Source organism: Schistocerca gregaria, chromosome 5, assembly GCF_023897955.1.
Source record: "Schistocerca gregaria isolate iqSchGreg1 chromosome 5, iqSchGreg1.2, whole genome shotgun sequence".
In the NCBI taxonomy this organism is placed as follows: Eukaryota; Metazoa; Arthropoda; class Insecta; order Orthoptera; family Acrididae; genus Schistocerca; species Schistocerca gregaria.
Genome location: NC_064924.1, coordinates 305,975,470 through 305,999,595, shown reverse-complemented (window position 1 = coordinate 305,999,595; position 24,126 = coordinate 305,975,470). Strand labels below are relative to the sequence as shown.

Genomic DNA, 24,126 nt, shown 5'->3' with positions numbered 1-24,126 from the left:
CTAAATGGAATATGTATTTAAATTTTCTGTGTTTAATGTCAACAGATAAATACTGGTGAGCTAAACATCATCTTCAAATGCCTATAAATCATTTCAGCATTGTAGAAAAACTCATAAAATATACATTTGTTAATAACACCTTTCGATTCAGCAATTTGTAATATTTAGTCTGCGTTCGCAGAGAACTCTCGTTTCCTTGGAAAGCTCATACAGTCGAAGCGGTCCCAGATTCTCACTACAATGCTGAAGAATGATTTATAGTACCAACAGTAAATTATCCATAAAATTTGTATTACCATCACGTTCTCCTTCCCTAAATCCTTCATACTGAACTGAACATAGCTTTCCTGCCGATGGCGTGATTAGGCAAATGGTACTGTATAATGGTCGTGACTAGAAAGTAAGAACTGTAGAACGGACGAGAGACATAGAATTTTATGAACATCGAAATTCAAAACAGCAAGTTTGCAAGTCAAAACGAAAAAGAGTGTACATTGTAGCAAAGCAATACATTGTCACAATTCCGCTGTTGCTCTCGATTTCTATATTTTCTACATTCGTCGATACAGAGTGCTCTATCAAACAGTACATTTAGAGCACTCGAAGAACGTTTGAGACCCTTGTGCATATATGAGATCTAGTTTCAAGCCCAGACAGCTAAGATAAAACGAAGCTCCATTCATATGGAATTTCTACAGTATGCACCCGAACATTTTCATTCCGGTTGCAAAACTGATTTTCCTGACCTCAGGAAGTGAATTAAACATTGATTCCCAACAATTTGCTAATATGCACCTAGTGTTTCCACTGACACAAATACGACTCCTTCATAAAAGGTTGCGCGTGAGCTTCAGAGTACAGATAATGCTCCTCAGGCAGTTACAGTGTGGCACTGTTGCCCATTGCGTTGTAAAACCTAATCCCTGTGCACACCGAGGTAACGAAAACTGTGGAGAGGAGAACGCTGTGATACTATGTCCGTAAAAACTAGCTTCAAAATGCGTAATCTCCCTAATTATGTACTAAATAACTTGGCCTGCACCTGAGCAGACCCCTTGGAAGGGAGGGGGGGAGGGGGGGAACAGCAGTGGTGTTGCAGGTTCCGTTGCGTGCGGCCATCGCGTGAATTAACAACTGAATCCTACTCCCAACGAAGAACTTTAAGGCCACAGCTAGCGACTCTGGAAACTATCAATTTTACAGCAGTGAAAGCGAGAATACGTTTCTGTACGGGTGCTAAGTTATTTTGCGCGAGCCCTATCAACCTAATAGTGTGTCGCACTCGAAAGCAATGTATAGCCTTCTTGATCCATGACCATTCAACCTCCCCAGACATTGATTGGACCTAATTCAGAGACTTACATATCTCGCTCGATAATGTCCCACAGGTTGTCCATTGGTATAGAGGTTAGGTGAGTTAGCGGGGGGACTATGTAAGGAAGCTCAAACAAGTAGTTTTACTCACAGTTTAGAACTAAGAGAGTGATACATTATTTTACCAAAGAAATAATTTAAGCGCATATTTTTATAGACAAAGGAACAGTTGCACATGATTGGACAGTAGGTATCTGTACCGTTAACCTGTAAGAGACAATGGCAGACGGATCAGGAGCTCTGTTTCATACAATGTGAAAATCTCCCGTACGAGTATACCTCATCCACTTCCTGCTAGCAATCGGAACGCATTACACGCCTCGAGTGTCCAGTGTATGTGTTGCCACAGCCAGACTAATCTCTGTGCCCGCTTACGTTTGCTGAGGCAGAGATGCACAAGTGAGAAGCTGTCTTCTCTATCGCGTGGGGAGGAACTGATTCTGCATAGTACAGCTGCTCACAGCTTCCATCGAATTAGTATGCTGTTTGAAGCACCGTGGCGCATCTATCCGCTGCTCGAATCAACGGTAGTCGATCTGGCAGGACAACGAACCCTGCCAGGTCGTTTTCTGCAGTTTGCCGTGCTTTCGGTAACCCATGACATAACAGCACGTGCAAAGTTCAGTCCCTGTGCAAACTCACCGAATACCGCCCGCGGCAGTCTTTGCTGTTATCATATACCTCGTATGGGGTAAGGAGCCGAAGTTTAAATAACTTTTGATACGTTACAGATATGTAATATCGTTTAATCTAGCCGAATAGTCACCACCGGTTCATGGGGCAACCTGGCTGGTCACCGAGACACGGACATTATTTTTTTAAATGGATTTATGGCATTTTTTGCGCCAGAGCAGTAGATCTGTATGAAACACATTCAGTGATAAAACTCTGTTGTAAGTTTCACAAGAAGTTACCAAGTACAAATACACTGTTGTATGAGGACCCATAGAGAGTAGCGTAAATACTGTTACATATCCAAATATAATAATTTTTTGTATTAAGCCGTGCCATTATAGAACGCTAAGCAACTAAATTGCCGACGTTTCGACTGAATTTACAGCGGTCCTCTTCAGGACCGTTGACTCGGCAGGGAAGACATGAAGAAGACCACTGCAAAGCTGGTTTTCAACGTCGGCAATTCGGTTGCTTTAGTGTTTTATAAAGATGCAGACTGATACCAAGAATTATTTTATTATTTACATTTTTATTATTTACGTCATTACATATCGCTTGCCTTGGCGATGCCAGTTGCCGCTGAGAACGGTTTAAACTTCTGAGTGAAGTGTATCTTCAGCACAAAACTCCTATATTTTAATTATTTGTACTGCGTAATTTCTCATCAGTTATATCACTGAATTTGTCTACCGCTCAGGGCCGGAAATATCACAGTTGCATCAGAGTCAGTTGACACAAAAATGTTCTGAGTGTTGTCCCGCGTCATATTGTACTTATTCATTGACAATTATTTTACACGATAATAAAATTGGTGTCATTGGGACGTGTACGAAAACCTACCATCATTTTTCCATCGCTCTACACGAGAATGGAGAAGGGAAAAGTGATTAATATTTGTGAGAAACATACACTGCCAGGCATTATACAGTGCTGTGCTGTGTGTAGAGGCTGTATCGTAATTAACTGGGAAAACTGACGCGGATGAAAATTTAAGATAGCAGAATGAGAAGAGTATCAGTAAATATGTGTCCGTAACCGAAACGTTTCTGAGGTAACTGAGAATGACTAGCTAGCAGTTTCCACTGCCTTCTGTATGAAATATTGCATAGGTTCCCATCTAACTGAGTTCATAGTTTACCCCTGACGTTGCTTAAAAAGAAATACGGTGTTGTTTCAGCACGTTACGTGTCACCATTTGAATACGTTGAAGGGGGTGTTGCTCCTGCCGTTCTCGCATTTGGATACAATGTGCGCCCCTCTGTGCAGTGAGTTACGAATTCTTGACAAGACTGTGCAATTCGCTGCCCCAGTCCTTTAACCTTATCAAGGTGAGTAACGTAAACAAGCCAGAAAAATCCTGAGGATTGAGGTCAAGTGACCTTGAAGGTCAAGGTACCAGGCTTGCTCAACCTATCTTGCGCCATATTTGCATTTTACATGTCATCTTACATTAACAGCAGTATGTGCCGATGTCTCATCACGCCCGTATCATATTCCTCAACGACGAGCCAGCGGTGAACTTCCAGCGAAACTAGATGGTGACTTAATAGGGAAGTTCACACGTCGGATACCTCTGTACTAAATGACGTCAGTGGCTGCTCAGAATCCCACATTCGCAATTATCCCGCAAATGGCTATACGTGGGCAAATGTTTACTGGAATATTTTTGTTTCCGTTATTGTGCCCTGTTTACCATGTTACGTCATGATACATTTCCTGAAATTCTTGACATGCAGCTGTCTACAGTCTAGTCGGTAGTATAGTCGGTCAATACAGGGGCGGTTAATGCTGTTTGTTGATGCCACTGGAGTAGTCTTCCGATGATGTCCCATACGTGCTAGATTGAAGACAGATCTGTTGGTCGAGCAGCCCAAGGCAATATGTCGATGCTCTGTAGAATATGCTAGGTTATAACAGCTGCATATGAGCCAGCATGATCCTGTTGGAAAACACCTCGTGGAATGCTCTTCATGAGTGGCAGCATCACAGATCGAATCACCAGACTGAAGGACAAATTTGCAGCCTGGGTAAGTGGGATAACCAGCAGAGTGCTCCTGCTGTAGTACGAAACCACACAGCAAACTGTAACACCAGGTGTAGTTCCAGTGTGTCTATCAAGCAGACAGGCTGGTTGCAGGACCTCAACTGGCAACACAAGGCCGTCACTGGCACCGAGGCAGAACTAGCTTCCATTATAGAACACAACAGACCTCCACCCTGTACTCCAACGAGATCCCACTTGACACCACTGAAGGCGTAAATAGTAGTGGCTTGGGGTCAGTGAACGCAGGCTACATGGCGTCTGGCTCGTAGCTGTCCTTGAAGTAACCTATTTGTAGCAGTTCGTTGTGTCACTGTGATGCCAACTGCATGTGCTGTTGCACATGCAGCACCATGCCCCAGAGTAATATGCCAAACACGTTGGCCTTGCCTTTTGGTATTTCCACATGGGCCAGCCGGAGCCCGGTCCTCTTACCACTATACATTCTCGTGAGTAGCGCGGCTAGTAATCATGTACAGTGACTACATTCCTGTCAACCCTATCTGCAATATCGCAGAAGGAACATCCAGATTATCACAGCCCTATGAAACGACCTCGTTCAAATCCAGTGAAGTGCTGATAATGGCGACTTTGTGCCTGAAAGGCTTTCCTGACTAACATCAACGCATCACGTCCAATCTCAAGGGTTACTAACGTTCATGACCATTACAGCGCGTATTTAAAGCAATCCTGATTTGCATCGTCATAGTGGCACTACTGTCGCCATTCTTATGTGACTGGCGCGAAATGTGATTAGACATAAACTTTCAGATGTCGAAACACGCCTACCAACTTTCGATTATGCCGCACAATTCCTTCATGCTGTGATTTTTTTTTTCATCAGTGGATGTCTTGATCTCTAGGGATTTATTCTTTATATCAAACTTTTCGAAAAAAGTATGGAAAAATTTATTGTTCATGAACACAAAAATGATCCATCTACCAAACACATTTGCATATGTGAAAGGATTTATTACACATGGTACAAAAATAATACATTTGCAAAAATGGCTTGAGGTGACCACTTCCTGTTTCCATGTATCCACTGAGACTGTGTTCCGTACTCTGACGTATCTTGCGGAAAACTCCTGCTGCGTTTCGCATCTGGCCATATCCATTTCGGATTCGTTCCCTCAGAACATCGACATTTGGTGTGGGAGTTGAATTCACCAGTGATTTTTAGTGTCCCCAAAGGAAGGAATCCATTGCATTCAGAGCTGTTGATATACTGGGTCATACATACTCGACCAATCTGTTTATCGAGATATTGGCGAACTATCTGTCTAAATTGAGGTCGGGCCCCACTGTTCTTAAACAACATTCGTTGGATGATGTCTAGAGGAACATCATATAGTAAAGGAAGCAATTCATGCCTGAGACATTGCAAATAGGTTTGTCCAGAAGACGTTGTTGGAAGAAATAGGACCATTGAGATGACAATGAACGATTCCACCCCACATGGTGAGGTTGAACCTTTGTTGATGCTTCTCTTGTCGCACCTCATGACGGTTTCACAAGTCCAGACGCGGCTGAAGAGCAATTGAAGAATCCGTAAGTGACAAGCCAGCCTCATCAGTGAATAAGATATAGTTAAGAACAGCAGAACCACAGCACATTACGAAAACATCCGTTAAAAGATACTCTCAGTTGAAAGTCTAACTCATAATCCTTAGACCCGTTGGAGGTAATAGGTGAACAGAAGATTTACATACAGAATGTTCCACATCATCACGTGATAACTCCTTTTCGCAATTCTCGTGGTACTAACGTGTTGATAGAATTGCCCGTTCTTCACGTCCAGGCGTTCGTGAATCGTGTAGTCTCCAACAATCTTCGAGTCTCTTCTTAAATGAGGTTTGTCTCTCGCATGCGTTGATGTAATCAAACATGTGCATACAAGGTAACTGTCTCTCAGGGCAACGTATATACTGGGCCATACCTGTAGTCCCAAACCATCGCTTCAGGAACTGAATAAATAGTCACGATGTGCGTTGTGATGGAAGTTACTCTAAACCATAAGAAACAACAATCAGATAAAGTAAAACATGTGGAGTGGTCGTCTATGATGAATAAAGTGATTAAAAACATACATATGAGGAAAATTACAAATCCAGGAGTCACTACAGCGAATTCCTTCCATACTTCCCTTACGAACTTTTTGTAACGTTTTGATGTCAAGACCAGGTCGCTAAGGCTTCTGACAAATGTTTGCATACAACGCGTACGGACAGCCGCATGTCATGTATTTCATAAAATACTTGACTGCTGCTGGCAATCGTCTTACAAAAAGTTTAGTTACGATACAGTCTGTTTATATAGACGCAAATGGGCCAAATCAAGCGTCGTCCACGTAGTTGTGGTACACCCCGCATGTCACCTCGACGATCACGTCAGTTTTTGGGCAGTGCTGCACCTGTCTTTTAAAACAGTCACTTCGGCAGTAAAACTGTGTTCATTCTGTCAAAAGTAATCACCCTCTATAACAGCATCCTATGTTCTGTCTCCTGTAAATTCCATCCGAGTTGAAAGCACCTACTAAAGACTATTCCAGACCGCCCTGCAGTGCAATAAAAGCAAAAACCAAACATGCTTACTAAACGACTACTACTACTACTACAACCATCCACCACAAGCACGCCGGCGCGCGGGGGTGTCCGGCCCAGCAAGGCGCCAAGCGAGGTGACGAGCAGTCGCCGGCCGGGTATGGTCGTGCATGCTGTCCGCCCCGCCCTGCCCCACGCCCCCTAGCAGCCCCGCCTCCGCCTACGCCCCTGTGTCTGTGAGCAGCGCGAGCGCATGCGAGTCAGAGCTGCCCGCCCGCCCGGCGACTTGGTGGAAGTACAAGTGGCAGCTAGCCGTTGTTGTGGGCCACATCAGCCGCCCGGGCCGCCCGCGCGGGGAGCGCCACCGCCACTACGCGCCGCGCGCCGCCAGCGCCGCCAAGCCCTTCCTAACCTCACCAGTCTTCTCTCTCAACTCCCTCTCTTGTCCCACTAGCTTCCAACTTGTCCAATCACTGTCTGTTCCGGTTTATGTCGTCACTTCTCGAGCATAGCTCTTACACATTTGACTTCTCCATTAACTAGCACGTCATTTCTTTCCTCTATTGCCTTCAGTTGATAGTTACATAAAAAGTGTATGTCAGTGGGGGAAAAACGATATATTTCAATTATTAATTATTTGTTTCATATTAAGCACAGTGCAATTCAACAAAGTTCTATACCAGGCGCTTTTCACTTTTATTTACAAAGTATCATGAGTTGTTCCTATAAATACAGTTACAGTTACATATCTCTACATTTTGCTATATGTACATTAAAAACAGTTCTTCCTTATGGATTTTGCAACAATTTCCTTAGGGTGTTCAACATTCCTTTTTACTCCAAATTTATAAAGAAAAATTTATTTTAATTGTACATGTGTTTTCTGTTCTTTTGGACACACAGGAATTACAGACACTAGTGCCAGACCATATTTATTTATATCAATGAGCCAAGTTAAAATTTTTTGCCACATTGAGATTCCAAACAGGGTCTCCTGCTTACTCGACCAATGGACAGATCACTACGCACATCCAGACACAGTGGTCACCGCTGCTGTACAGACTAGTCTAGAGCACCTCCAGTCATTTGATTAAAACAGTCGAGATTGCAGTAACATTTGTTTATTATTACCAGTTTCGACTTATGTTTAAGCCATCCTCATATATTTTAGGATCGCTGTGGCTGGTTTTAGCAGCTCCTTGGTTCTTCACGTGACACCACGATCAAACACTGACAGCTTTAACATAAGCCGAAATCGTTAATAACAAACAAATGTTATTGTGAGCTCGACTATTGTACTGATCGAAGTTAACACCAGATCACTGCACTCCATAGACAACGTTGTCTAAAGTCATGGACACCTCTCGTCAGATCCAAACTCTCAATTTATACCACACACTACTGAAGTAATGCCCCTGCTCATTATCCTCATTACTCACAACATCTCACTGATTCCCATAAGAGTTCAAGGTTGGTCTGCATCTGCAGTGAAAGAATCACTGGATGTCATCAGCTTAATTTTATATAAGTAGAGAATATGAGTCTGATGGAATCGGTACTAGGGCAGTCTGCGCAGTTCAGGTGACCACTTTGCCTTGGTGGTAGAATTAACAGGACATCTGCCTAGAAACCAGGCAGACCAGTTTCCTGCCCCAGTCTGGTACAAATTTTCAACATTCCCCATTGATATAAATCAGCGCCTACTGGCAGCTAATGTCTCTAATTTCTCTCCGTTTTTATTTTAATTTATAAAGAGCAAAATGTAGAAATGTATTAAGTGTATCAGATTTATAGAATCTTTTAATGATGCCTCGTAAATACAAGCAAAACATGCCTGGTATAAAATTCTCTTAAACTGGAATACACTTAAGATAAAAAATATATAATTAATATACAGGGTGTCCCAGCTATCTTGTCCATCCAAAATATCTCTGGAACAATAACAGGTATTGGAAAACGACTTTCACCGGTATCAATGTAGGGCTGGGGCCCATGAATGTGCATATTTGGAAACATTCTAAAACGAAAGCATATGTGTTTTTTTAACACAAACTTATGTTTTTTTTTTAAATGGACCTCCTATATTTTTTCTTCAGCAATCCATAGCATGACGAAGCACATACACAATAGCGTTGATTGCATCGCAAATATTCCCATTACACCCCGACATATTAAGACGCAAAGTGTGCGCTTGAAACACCCGCATGCGCTGCTAGCGCACGTCCTGAGGCTCAGGCGTGAACCCCATGCTGCCCGTAATCGCGATGTGATTGACATTCGTAATCACACTTCCATACTTATCAAGAGGTCCGAAACGAATAATACGGTCTGCTGCCATCCTGCTGCGATTACGCGCAGCATGGGGTTCACGCCTGAGCCTCAGGACGTGCGCTAGCAGCGCATGCGGGTGTTCCAAGCGCACACTTTGCGTCTTAATATCTCGGGATGTAATGGGAATATTGCTATGCAATCAACGCCATTGTGTATGTGCATTGTCATGCTATGGATTGCTGAAGAAAAAATATAGGAGGTCCATTTAAAAAAACATAAGTTTGTGTTAAAAAAAACACATATGCTTTCGTTTTAGAATGTTTCCAAATATGCACATTCATGGGCCCCAGCCCTACATTGATACCGGTGAAAGTCGTTTTCCAATACCTGTTATTGTTCCAGAGATATTTTTGGTGGACAAGATAGCTGGGACACCCTGTATAACACCTATTGCCGAAGGTAGCTACACAAAAATAATGTAAGTGATGTTTATTCCATTTTATGTCCTTACCCAAATAGCTGCATTTATTGCTTTTCCATTTAATTTCTGTCGGTTTAGAAGTCCCAAGGGTCCATCTTAAAGCACAAATTGCGAAATCTGATGAACATTACACAAATGCAAGGAATCTCAGTTAAAAAAAACACATAGTTATTCGTAAGTGTTAGAGGTTATCAGAAGACGACTACACTAAAATTTCAAGGCAAACGAATATAGAAAATAAACACATATTAGCGATACAGCATCCCTCCACGTTTTAACTGACATTACAGGTAATAACGGCACTCTTTGTGGTGCGACTAGCATCTCTAATGGCGTACAACACACTTAAATCTGAGACACTAATTGCCCAGAAAGGCACCACAGCAGCTTGATCTGGAAATTTATTTACTGGGTTGCCTACCTTCAGGTGAGAATTATTTCGATGTGACAATACAGAGTGAATATTTCTCTACATCTTCCTATATGTCTGCCCCACATTGAACCTATGCCAAGGAGGTTATTACGAATCCAAACTTGGAGAGAAACCCTGTCCATTGACATGCGTCGTTTTCTGTATGTCTTGTTTTCTCGCAGTTCCCTTCTGGGTCCCTGGTGGTACTTATGAATAACACTGTATTAATCACACCCTTAAAAGAACACACTGGTCGCTTTGGAACGCTGTAGGTGCTAGAGAGCGGGTATCAGGCGCTCATGTGACCATCCACCATAGCTGTAAGTCATGGTAATGAAATTGTGTGCACTCACTGGTCCATTGTATTGAATCATCTCAAAAGATGCGTTGACTTGAAGACGTGACAATAACATCAAGCTCTATTATGTTTGGACATGCTCACAACCACACCATGAATGAAGTTGGCCGATGGTCAGCGTATCAATACAGGCTGTCCATTGTGTCTACATGAAATGGTGTACCTCTCGATCAATATAACACAAGAACTATGGTCGTAAAAAGATACTAACTGACTGTTACCAGAGGCGCTTTCAAACAAGGCATGAGTTTCTACTGTTAGTGAACGCGAGTCTGCATCAATCAGTTTCCAAGCGAACATTGTATTCAATAGACATTTGAAGTTAGACAAGTCGCAAAAGGCTGTTGTCATAATGACACATAAAGTTCAGTTGGTCAAGCAGCACAGAAACTGGGCAGAAACTGACTGGAGACATGTAAAATAGTAGTTCAAGTCACCATCTGGCCTCTTATCAAATGATGAGGAGGCTGTAGTTCAGACTGGGGTGTTTCCTGTGTCACTACTTGGGCCCACTCATTCAGGTAACAGAGAGTTAGGGCCATGATATTTACTTTAACAATCTCGGTGACCAAATACGGCCTTTGTCCTACATATTAATGGTGAGTATGTTGTGGACTCTCCTATGTTCCAAGATAACAGCAGTCGTGTTCAGAAGGCTGCGCACATGCGTTCACGCATAATTACTCAATGTTAATCCCTCAGAAAATGTATGGGACTACTCATAACAACGGCTGAAACGTAGCACTCAACATCTCCACAATTTTCTGGCTCTGTAGGATCAATGAGTGATTTCAGGGAGATATGGCACGCCTGAAGAAAATAGTGAACTAACGTCCCCGACGAATTTAGGACATTATCAAGACTGGAGGCAGTATTACACAGCATTAGCGTGATTTCTGTTAGGTGTGACTAATTTTTGTCTTTGTTTAGTGCGCTTATATAGTCTTAAAATAAGGAAACTGGTCCTCTGTCTAACAGGTACGACAGCCCTAACAACAGATTCTGTTGTACGTCAACTGGAATGTTTTAGCATCTGTTGGTGAATGGATGAGCAGTTTACTCAAGTTCAGGTGGTACACTAGCTGTTATAGTGTGTCTCGAGTCCCACCTCTTTTGCTCTAAGATGGAGCCCTCCTAAATCGACAGGAAGCAAATTGGAATGTAATAAATCGCCTGTTCGGATACAGAATTAAAAAGGCAATAAATAGCACTTACATTTGGACATGAAAATCTTATTATCTATTGACTCCTTCTCTTCCACCAATATCATAGTTACAAGATTAAGTTGCTTTACTTTATGAATAGAACAGTTACGAGTCAGAAATATTGTTCTGGTTAACTTATTTATTTGCGATGGATTTCGAGATCTGGTAATTTATCATCAGGTGTTTTATATATTCAGTATACAAACAATTACAGTAACGAACTTTTTAATATTTTCAGAAAGTGATACCCCATAGCTTGTAGATATTTGTCAGGAGTGATGCTGCAGTATCTTTACATACTATGATAAGTCTGCATTATTGCTACCAGTTACGATTATCACAAACTATCATGAGGCACAATTAAGTGTTTTACAGTCATCAAGGATACAGTTCTTTTTTAATGATAATATTATCGTTATACATATGGGAAACATGACAACAAGGCAATGAACACAAACAAAGGAATACGACAAGGATGCTATTTTTCTCCAAAATTCTTAATTAAATATATACATGAAGCTATCAGCAAATGAAAAATGTTGAACATAAATGGAGTTCTTTTAGATCGTAACACTACACTAAATGTATATGCAAATGACCTAACTCCGATCACGCACAATGAAGATGACCTCTGCATGTTGGCCCGTAGGTTGCGGCTGAAAGCCTCAAATTACAACCTAACATTGTTGGTAGATAAAACGAAAATGGTGGCATTTCATGGCAGATTACTAGTAAGATCTGGAATAATAAAATCTAGAAGTAAATAAAACATATTAAATATCTAGGATGTGATATCGCTTACGAATGTAATCACGACGTGGACCAAAATATAAATAAATTTACTTACATATATGGGACCATCATAAAAAGTTTTGCAGAATAAAGACAGGAAAGAAACCCAGATGAAGAAACTCTCAGACGTCTGAATCACGACAGAAGTCTAATAGCGAAATGGTATACGCCGTGCAAGTTTTCAGGCTTCTGGTGCGTTACATTCCTCGGTTATTGATCACATTGGAGTTTGTGAACTATATGTAGATTTTATGTTCTCAAGTTATGTTGTTCAATTCGCATCCTTGACGTTATCTAAAGTGTGACTGAACGCCTTGTACGTTTCTACACAAATACATGAATTGAAAAACACCCTCTGCCTGATGATTGGGTGATGAAACTGGTTGCTATAACAAAGAGTTTTCATAGCATCTGATGAAAGTACAATATGATTTTCGATAAGCACATCAACATATAACTGTTGAGAGATACGTTTAATGCTCCATGTTAACTAGTTGTTTTGAGTTGTCGTCGCTTTGTAAAAGGACAGAATTATTGATTTCATACTGCTTATATTTGTACAATGATTTTTTTATTACTTACTAACTAACCAGTCTACTGTAACTGGTAGATAGTGCTAAGTATGCCGTGAATTTTTGTGAGAAGCTGTTGGTGATAGACTTATTACATGAATCCAGCTCAGGAGACTGAACTTCAATCAGTTAATATTACTGAATAGACCAGCCACGTGACTGTTACAGTGGAATATCTTTAAAACATTTATTTTCACAAATTTTATCTATCATGGACTACAGCTAAATGAATAGTAATTACCTTCTACAAATCAATTAGTAACTTGCTCTCAAGGGTTCAAACGAAACAAAATAACATCTTTCCATAACACCTGTAAGATTTACAATGATAAGTCCATTTTGCAAACCGGAGACTCATGGTGACATTTCTAGGTGTTTGTTACTATCTTGAGACCAACAGAACTTTGGAAGGCAAACATTCACAAGATGTTTTGGGACATATTATTATCAGGCAGTTCACAGCCAGTTTTGTTTATATCCAGCAACTTGTGGCTTCAAGTTGCTGTGCATATGAGACAATAACATATCTGCGCATTGTATGTTGCTCCCATGTGGTCGCAGCTGGCTCTGACTTGATCAGGCATTTAACAGCAATGACTTTAATTGGCGTGAAAACCTCAGTAATGCTCTAATAAATGTAGAAGCATATCACATCAAGTACCATAACACAAGTTCAACAGTAGGAGTATATCAAAATCTCATCTCTTCTGGCACCCTGGTTTGACCTGGGCTTGTCTTTTCTTTTCATTGCTCAGCTTGAGTTCCACCAATGAAATTTTTAGAAACTTGTTTAGCTCTTCAGAAATATTTGTATAATATTCCCCAGAACATTCAAACTCTTTGTCCTGTCTGATCATACAAGATCCTTTCAGTAAGAGCCCAGTCCCACCCATTGTGTGTTATCATGCTGACGTGCACACCAAATAACGGAGAAGTCCCTTCTGAATTATAATAGCATTCTGGAGCTTTACTTAGGGCAACGTTGTCCAGCGAGATGCATTCATCCCTTGTCTTCGAGCTTCGCCATAAACAAAAACAATACAAGTCCTCCTTTTACTTTTCGTTTGAGCATTTTCTCACGTTATCAAACTTTTTAGAATTTTTGAGTTTCACTTTCCTCAACTATTTGGGCGTGCTGGGTAACAGTCTACGACCTTCACATTATTGTTAAAGGCGTTGTACCAGCCTTTCCTAGGACGACGACATGATAAGCTGCTGTCTTTCCCACTTCCAACTTACTTTCATTCAAGTTTGTTCGTCCCTACTGAAATGCCTTCACTCCCCGTGAGACGCTGGTTTTGTAAGTTTTTTCCTCAAATCACGAAGTTTCTTTGACTAATAACTGTACCCAAGCATATAGTTCTCTGGTTTCATCGTCAGACCACAAACTGGAGCGATCAACAGCGTAGCCTCAGCATTATGTAAATCGCATCCAGTAGAATCTTCAATCAAGACATCGTCATTGTAGAAGAAGTCCAACATACATTCAGCTTCCAATCTCTTTAGTCTCCACGACGAATATGAACAGTTGTGCAGATACACTCCAACTGATACTGGAACAATGACGGCCATGCCAGACATACACAGCCTATTTATGCATAACATTCTGAGTCGATAGATGAGTTGTTCTGGCACACCTGTGACATAGAAATTGTGCCGATTTACTTGATGTTGGTCACAGCCAAACGTATTCTCCAAATGTAGCAAAGCAATATAATATTCTCTAGATTTTTTCTATGAGTTGATGCACAGCAAAGATGGTATCGGCAGAATTACATCCTTTAATGGAACCCCATTGGTTGTTAGGATGCTGGATTAGGCAACTGGGTGATCTTATATATATTCGATGGTCTGAGGTTGTTTCAGATACCTCCGCTGCATTTGAAAGATGGCAAACTGAACTACAGTACCATTGAGCACTGTGCCGCAGTAGTTAAGACGCCGGACTTGCTTCTCGGGAGATCGATATTCACATACCCTTCTGGCCATCTATATTTAGAATGTCTCTATAAATTTCTTGATATAGATTCCGAGATCATCAAATTAAAAAGAACACTAACAGTTTCCTGTCTCATTCTTGACAAATCTGGATTATGTTTTGTCTCTAATTAGCTTGCCGTTGATGGGGGCACTAAACCTTATTCTTCCTTCTTTCTTGTAGACATTGATGTAAATTTTATACGAAATGAAACATCGAAACAAAAACACAAATGAAATGACTTTAATTAGACACTAAAGGAGACACCAGCGCTCAAACACCCAGTGAATCACTGCAACAACACCTTAAATGACAGCAAAAATAATTACACAGCAGTAATAAAACAGTAAGCCATTCTTTTGTTGGTGGCGACATACACCAGATAACTGGACAACCTTATTTTCACTGGCAGCAGCACGCACCGTTCCTGACAACCTGTTAACAATAATGTGATATACAATTCAGCCAGTACATTTGTAGGAATTGTGGATAGCTGTAGCGCCTTAATATGATCTTCCAGATGTCGCAACGCATCGCAAACAAATAAGCTAAATGTAGGAACTTCGTGACTGACAGGTGTATCAATAAAAGTTATGTTTATATTGTAACTACTTGCTATCAGATCACTTTCAAATTCAATCAAGATTTTATTTATTTTTTTATTTTTATGCCTGTCAAGGCTAAACTAAAAAGACTTTGAGGTAGAGCATCTGATCCGTTCTACATTTCTACATTTATACTCTGCAAGCCACCCAACGGTGTGTGGCGGAGGGCACTTTACGTGACACTGTCATTACCTCCTTTTCCTGTTCCAGTCGCGTAGGATATGTGTCCTATGCTGACGTCCCACTTGTGCATAAGAATTCTATGAAATCATTTGGTATCACTGTAAAGGGATTTATTAAAGAGGTACACCAATCTATCAGTTTTTCGCACTTTATTTTTCCATTTGGCGTTCTCGCATTTTTTTCCCACCGCACGTAAACAATGTTTTATTGACATTTTGTAAGCAACAGCTGTACGTAGCTGTTATTCTGCAGTCAATTGTCTTCTGTTCCATTTCCAAGCATTACACCACACTGTAGCAATGCAACGACTCACAGCGCAGATGTTCAGGATTCTTCTAACCACGATTTTCAAACAGTATTTCGCTGCAGTTGCTTTTCCTTTCTTCTAACAAGTAAACCAACTCTCTGTAAAAGATAGTAAATCAGCGTCAGAGAGAGCATTTAAATTTTTTGATAGCGCTCTGGGTTAATCATGCTGGAGTTCTCGGTACGCTATCGTCATTTCAAAAAGTGTGATTAATAGATCCGTCTTCTTGTATGGAAACAATGGTTCTCTCTTTTAACTCAAACAAATTTCACCACATTTATGACGTCATCAGTATATTTTTCTTTTTTAATTACACCTTGTATTTCCTGCGTATGATTATCCAGTTCAGTCTGTCCTGACACTCAACACACCGTGGTTACTGGAGCGGGACTCCTCCGAGTGATGCTTGATGCATGTTCGAGCACACTTCGTTGCAACTTCCACTCCAGGCATTTCCTCGATTTCGCAGATGCCCAAAAAAAGAAGCATTTTGGTACGGTCCTGGTTGGCAGAAAATTTCAGTATGTCCCGAGATACAGAACGGTTTGAATTCCGTCTCTCCCTCTTCCGTGAAAGCCTCTCCCACACCTTATGCACCCTCATTGCGCTAGTGAATGTTTTGCGTGAAGAATGGAGTAAATTTACTGTACAGACGTTGGCGGCACTGGTTCTAGCGGCTCGGAGCTGGCGGCGCTCCCTGCGTGTGGTGGGAAAGTCCCAGAAAAAATCTTTGTCAACCGACATTGTAAATTTCAGAAATCTAAACCCACAACGCCAGCTTTTACCATAAATTAACATTCAGTAAACCATACCCAATAATTCACCGCACACCAGCACTTCAGGGATGAAAGCACGTGAGTACTAAACTGATTCGCACCATCCTTGCTTCCAGTACAATTACAACAGTCAAATAAAATTATCGTATGCTTCAAACTCACCTGGCACTGTGATGTTATAAACAAATCATTCGGTCCAATAAAAAGAATTTACGCTGACACTTTCTCTTTGTATGAAGAGAATAAACATTAACACAAAAAGACGCGTATAGAATACAAGGGGTGATCTGCTATGACAGATCATGAACTGAACTGAGTCTCTAAAGTTTCACGCACATTGGTAGGAACACGAATCTGACCTTTGATGCTTCTTACAGATAATACTTGATTTTTTTATTTGACACCATCTAAAACGTCATGTAAAAAGATGTAGATAGAAAACAAAAGACAAATCGCCTACTCTTGTTAGAATTACAAACACTTTGAAACTAAGAAAAGTATGAACTTCAAAACTCTTGGGTCCTAGTCTTGCGAGCTCTCCAAATTGGCTGAGCTTTTATGCTCCTTTTACAACACTAATGACGTCTGCTATGATCTATCTGCTGCTCAGTGCAGTTGCAGTATAAATATATCCTGAGATATTACCGACCTGCCAGTATTTTACTATAGGACTAGTTGTATTTGATAAGGTTAGCTTCACGCATGAGAGCTACCCTACGCATTTTTAAAATTAATTTGTATAAACGAAACACAGTGCCTTTAACAACTATCTTATGGAGCATTATGTTAAAAAAATGTCGCATTAATGAGATTGGAAGGATGTTTTCAGATAATTTTTCTTCTTTTCTGCTTGCAATATTTCCTAAATATAAAAATTTATGAACAATATTAACTTACACATGCCCTTTATTCCTGTTAAAAAAAGCAAATAAAAATATTTAAGTAATAAATGTGTTCTTTTAATACCCCTTCCCGAATTCCTGCATCCCTAAAAATACCGATTTAAAATTTCAAAACTCAAGTAGGTCCTTTAAACGCCTGGAACTTAAAGTGACGAGACTAAGCAGAACTAAATACTGTTAAAGTAATACTACTATTCAGTTGCCTTTGTATACACACACGATAGTGTTGATATGATACACACAGTAAATATTTTCCAACTTTTCCACCACAAGTGCTGATGAGGGTTTCGACGGGACCTACCACACCAACGTTGTGGTCAGACATAACGGTAGCTGCTTGTACGTTCCACCGGGCATCTTCAAGAGCACATGCAAGATAGACATTACGTGGTTCCCCTTTGATGACCAACATTGTGACATGAAGTTCGGTAGCTGGACCTATGATGGCAATCAGGTAGTACACAGTGGCTGCACGACATGCGATGATGGCTCACCAGGCAATCTAGTCTCCGCGTCCCTGGTGCAAGAGAGCTGCAACAGACAGTCCCTACCGCCTCAGTCAAATACTCCTTTCTCTAAATTATGTACAAAAATTCGACTAACTGAAACCGCGGCTTGAAAGTGAAAGGAAAGAATTATGTCTCTGTGAGAGTAACTCTTTTTTTTTCATAAGACACCGTGAATATTCCTCTAAATAACTAATTACGAATTATCTAATAATGTACCGGTAACCAAAAATAATTGTCTTCTTTTTGTTGGGACTTATTTTCCGTATTGTCTGCTTCAAGGAGCCTTAACGATCAATAAAAATTAGTGACTATACCGATTAAAGTTAAAAATGGATAAAAAGTGCATAGAGCTCAAATGTCATCGAGGCTGAGAGAGACGAAGACTAGATTGCCTGGTTGGTCTAAATTAATGTCACCTGATGTAAACAGACTGCCTTCGAGAAAGCTTTATAAGTGTGTTTCAAAGCATTCGACAATATCGTCACAGAAGTCTGTGATAGGATACTGATCATGTATAGAAGATACCGAATTTCAAAGTGAATTTGAGATAGCGCATTTCGAAAATGACAAACATGCAGGCAAATAAAATGTAAAGAAGCAAGTGTAAGGTAAGGAACACTAATCAGAAAAAAAATCTTGAGTAAATTGTCTTTTAAGTAGTGACTTCCTAATCGAATGCCTAAGCAATAGAGTAGATACACACGGCGCATTCTGAACAGTAGACAAGTATCCAGTTTAGTTTATTACTGCACGTTGTCATTGCGAAATTACGGGAAGCTGGCTCAGCCAAGTATTCGGGCCAGTCCAGATACAGCACTGCAGTCCACGACGACAGTTGATGAGTAGATAAAAGGCACGGTGCATACGCCACGGCCGCTTCAGTGCCTGAATCTCATGCTTAATATCATGCAAAACGAGCCCCGTACGCCGACTGGCTTAGCTTACATTAATCGTTCAGTATGCGATCGGAGCAGAACGTAACCAACAGCACTGCTTCCGCTGACACGAGAGCTTAGCTTTGCAGGCAGTAGGTTTCAAGGCAGTGCACTGTTCAGGTATATATTCAGATCAGCTGGCCATCGTTCAGTTTCTGGCGCAATTGAACCATCAGGAGGGGAAACCGCGGTTTGCACCACCATTTTGCATGGAGCAAGAAAGCCCTGGAGGTCGCCTCTTAATCTGGCTGGATCTTCGACAAAGCAGTGATGTAGGACCAATAGGAAAGGTACAGATTGTATACGCTATTTCGGTCACCACAGCTGAATGTCATCAAGAAAACCTTGAAGAGCAGAACATCTCATCATATAGAGTTGCTAGAAGGAGTTGAGTAGAGTACGGCACATAGTAATTTTTAATTAATTATCTAATGTTTCAATCCCTTTCACACAGGCAAAATAAGAAGTCATCGTGTCTGCTGGTAACTGAAACGGATATTGCGCACTGAATTCTTTCTTCGCTTCGCCGGTGCTAACATAGGGCAGTGGTTCTCAACCTAATGGGTAGTTACACACTGGGAAATAGATAAAATGAAATTTTCTACGGGGTACAAACAAATAGGGATGTATTATAAATCAATTAGGTAAATCTGTCATCAGCTCGAAGCTTGTTCTAAACACAACTACACATCATCCTATCGCAGGAGGTACCTTGCCGATGGCACTGCAGTGCAAGGGAAAATGTCGTCATTAAGTGACCGTGAAAGGATACAGAATTTCTATTTAGTGTGATGAATAGCAGCATGTTCTTAATTGCGGAGAAAAGTAAGCTAAGCCAATGAGTAAAAAGAAAAGTACCGTAGTGTTCGAATAGAGTGTGGCGGGCTGCTTGAACCAGTCACTTCCATTAAACATCTAGATGTAACGTTGCAAAGAGACGTAAATGCAACGAGCAAGTAGGCAAGGCTGGTTGTAGGGAAGGTAAATGTTCTAGTTCGGGTTATTAGAAGAATTCTAGGATATACAAGACCACCTACAAGGTAGATCGCGAATAGAAGACATGTGCAGCCTGTCCTTGAATACTGCTCGGTTGTTTGGGAACTCCAAATCTCGGATTAAAGGAAGACGCCGAAGCAATTCAGAGGAGTGCTGCTAGATTTTTTACCGGTAGGTAGTGGCAACAAAACAGCAATTCAAGTTGGTGTGTAGAATGTGTGGGTCTGAAAACATACCATCTGACTTTCTGAAAAATATCATCTACAATACCGAAGACTGCAAGAGCTGACAACTGCGAGAATTATCGCACAATCAGCTTAACCCTTCATGCATTCAAGTTGCTGAAGAGAATAATATACAGATGAACGTAAAAGAAAATTGAGGGTGTGTTAGATGACGATCAGTTTGGCTTCAGGAAAGGTAAAGGCACCAGAGAGGCAATTCTGACCTTGCGGTTGATATCAGAAGCAAGTCTAAAGAAAAATCAAGACACGTACATAGGATCTGTCGACCTGGAAAAAGCGCTCTACAGTATGAAATGGTTGAAGATATTCGAAATTTTGAGAAAAATAGGGGTAAGCTATACGGGGAGACGGGTAATAAATAGTATGCACAAGAGCCAAGAGGGAATAGTAAGTGTGGACGACCAAGAACGAAGTGCTGGATTAAAGAGAGTGTAAATAACGGATGTAGTGTTTCGCCCCTACTGCTCGATTTGTACATCGAAGAAGCAATGATGGAAATAAAAGAAAGGTTCAGAAGTGGAATTGAAATTCAAGGCGAAAGGGTATGAATGATAAGATTTGCTGATGACATTGCTATCCCCAGTGACAGTGAAGAAGAATTACATGAACTGCTGAATGGAATGAACGGTCTAATGAGTACAGAATATGGATTGAGAGTAAATCGGAGAGAGGCGAAAGTAAGGAGAAGTACCAGAAATGAGAGCAGCGAGTAACTTAAGATCGGGACTGATGGTCACGAAGTAGATGTAGTAAAGAAATTCTACTACCTAGGTACCAAAATATCCAATGACGGACAGAGCAAGGAGGACATCAAAAGCTGACTAGTACCGGGAAAAGTGCATTCCTGACCATTAGTAGTCTAATAGTAATCAACAAACGCCTTACTTTGAGGAAGAAATTTCCGAGAATTTACGATTGGATCCCAGCTTGTGTGGTAGTGAAACATGGACTGTGGGAAAACCGGAAAAGAAGAAAATTGAAGGCTTTGAGGTGTGGTCCTGCCGATGAATGTCGAAAATTAAGTGGACTGATAAGGTAAGGAATGAGGGGGTTCAGCGCAGAATCGGAGAGGAAAGGAATATGTGGAAAACCCTGACAAGTAGAAGCGACAAGAAGACAGGAATTCTGTTCATACATGAGGGAATGCCTTCCATGGTACTAGTGGGAACTGTAGAAGGCAAAAAAACTGTAGAGGTAGACAGAGCTCGGAATACATTCAGTAAACAATTGAGGGTGTAGGTTGCAAGTGCTACTCTGAAATGAAGATGTTGGCCGGCCGCATCAAACCAATCAAAAGACTGATGACTAAAAATTAATAAATAAATAATTAAATGTGTTCGATCACCCAGAGAATATTATGGAAATGCTCAGTGGGAATCTGGTATATGTGATAGACTGAAGAACGATTAATACTGCCACCAACTTACATCTCGCGTAATGGCCCTGAAGACAGGATATGAGAAATCAGGGCTCTTACGGATGCTCATAGACAGCGGTTTTTGACTACCTCCATACGAAAGGATGGTGGAAGATTATAGTTTCGCGTCCCATCGATAGTGCGGTCACTAAAGACGGAACACAAGCTAGATTACGAAATGGTGAGGAATGAGAGTGTCTTTTTAAAAGGAACCATCAAGGCAATTGCCTTGGAGCGAAAAATAACAAAAAATCTAAATATAGATGGCCGGATGGGCATCTGAACAGTAGTACTCCAGAATGTGAGTAAAGCGTGCTAACCACCGCACAGCCTCGCTCGATCGCTCGAGTTACGAATCGAACATGAAAGAGAGGTGACTAGCAATTGCACAAGGTGCCTTCCGTCATGTACATGTTGGTGGCTCGAGGAGTGCGTATGTAGATGTAGTACAGATGTAGATGCCGTTGCCTTCCACTTGACCAATCATAGAGTGACTCCAATCATAGAGTGACGTGTTTCACATAACACACATTGCTAGATGCAACAGAAATAATAAGTGACGATAACAATCCAAGGGTTGACGGGAGATCGAAAGCGAGACATTTGTCACAGCAAATTAGTAAACGAAACAATTTGAAACAGTCATATCTAGTGTTACTATTTCGATGCACTGTGATATTTATATCTAAAAATTTGCAGAAACGAGTTTCTGGCTGTGATGCGATGAAAAGGAAGACAGAACTGTTTAAACGAATCAATGAACAACGTTATTCGAAGTTTGCGTACAGTCAGGGAACATATTACAATGGGCAGTTGCTTGGCTCAGAGTGTTCTGTGGTTCGAAACAGCTACTAGTTCGCTTGTTTCTTAATGTTTTACCAGCCAGTTGTTAGTTCGACGAACGAGCGAAAATGAAGGTGAACGACCCTTTTTTTTCCAAACTAGCCTACCACGTTGATTTCTTTCGTGAAATAAGCAGGCTCCATCTCAGGTGGTATCGAAATATGGGGAATGTTTTAACGAAACAAGTTAAGGTTGTTCGTTTTCTTGGCAAATTTGGCATTTACCAACGAAGGCCTGTAGTTTAAGACGTTTCACTGTTCCAAGAACTGACAACGATACTTCACACGAGCAACAAAAGTTACTCTTTCACAAGTGTAATAAGCCAGCACTTGCTACTAACTGTTTCGCTGATTCAGATAAATCGACAAATAAATGTGTGGCTATTAAGACCATTTTCAATTAGCTAAAGAATATCTTCAGATCGTGAAATTTGAGACAAAGAAGAATTTCTTGAGCTCTGTGGTATCAACACACTGACAGTACGCTTTGATGAAACGGAAATGGGAAAGTTACGGCAATAGATTGGATACATTATTATTCGAAATAGCCTTAAAAGTAACGATACAATTCTCCACGACTTATTGATATTAAGGCATATTTTCGACCAATGTGAATTAACCAAAAGTAAAGAAAATATAAGAATAGAGCATCAGAGACAAGCAGTACCAATTGTCTCCGTGACTCTTTACATTTCAGTTTAATACAACATCTACAAAACACTTTAAATAAGAAATTTTGCTGTAGGTATTTGTTGACATGTAATCTCGATGAAGGGTAATTTTTTCGAAAGGGTTGGGAACCACTGATTTTAGATCATGACTACTTGTCATTAAAAAATCTTATAACAAGTTTTATTTACAAATGGTAGGTGAAATTTTAGCTAATATCGAGCATATGATCAGACACAAGCAACGCTAAGCACGGAAGGTTGTCACATATTTCGCGGAAAAAATTGAAAGTAAGATTATAGAGATTCAGTCTGGTCATCGTAAAGAAAGTTCACTTAGAAATGGCCGGAAATAGGTTGAAAAATTAGTTATTTTCACATTGTCACGAGATTAGTAAATCGATGTTACAGATATTCGGTGTAGACCACTTGCTTAGATATGTCTGAAATAAATTGAAAACTTAAATTCATTGTATGTAGTAAAGTGGCATAGCCTGCGAGAAGTCACAGCTCAATCACCAATTACAGTATATTCCGCAAAAAAGAAACGGAATTTGGTCTATATTTGAGGAATGATATAGTTTCCCCCCAATAATTTCTCGAATGTCATCATTGAAACAGGCCTCCAACTGATGTTTTGGTAGACGTCGGGGATATCTGGTTTAGGTTAAGAGGCGGCAGCCAGTCAAACTACCGATATGGGCAGATCTGAGTTGCAGTTGACGCCTATGCATTTTCGTACTATCCCGGTAGTGGCATCTGAGCACAGCGATTGCAATTTACAGTATTTCCACTCAAATCTCTTGACCGTGAAATGGTTTTCCAAAAGAGGAATATCTTTATATCGGAAATGAAAGTCAACGTTCAATTAGTCCACGAGTTTCTAAAGCCTTGCACATACCAGTAACACTGAAACTTACGAAGAAATGCGTTTTAAGGGATTCAGTGGACAGCAGATGTGGAGAACTTGAATTGCAAACGCTGACGCATGATTATCCATAACATTCAGACAATAGGTACTACTTAGGTAGAAAATACA

General features: G+C 40.7%; 1 protein-coding gene across 6 annotated transcripts in view; it reads left to right on the top strand.

Moving 5' to 3' along the window:
* Nucleotides 1–24,126, top strand: part of LOC126271869 (neuronal acetylcholine receptor subunit alpha-7) — a 1,066,999-nt gene that overhangs the window by 834,592 nt on the left and 208,281 nt on the right. For all 6 annotated transcript variants that reach the window (XM_049974212.1, XM_049974210.1, XM_049974213.1 and 3 more), the window contains exon 5: nt 17,749–17,929. In XM_049974212.1, coding sequence (XP_049830169.1) covers nt 17,749–17,929 — 181 coding nt within the window. The remainder of the gene's footprint in view (nt 1–17,748; nt 17,930–24,126) is intronic.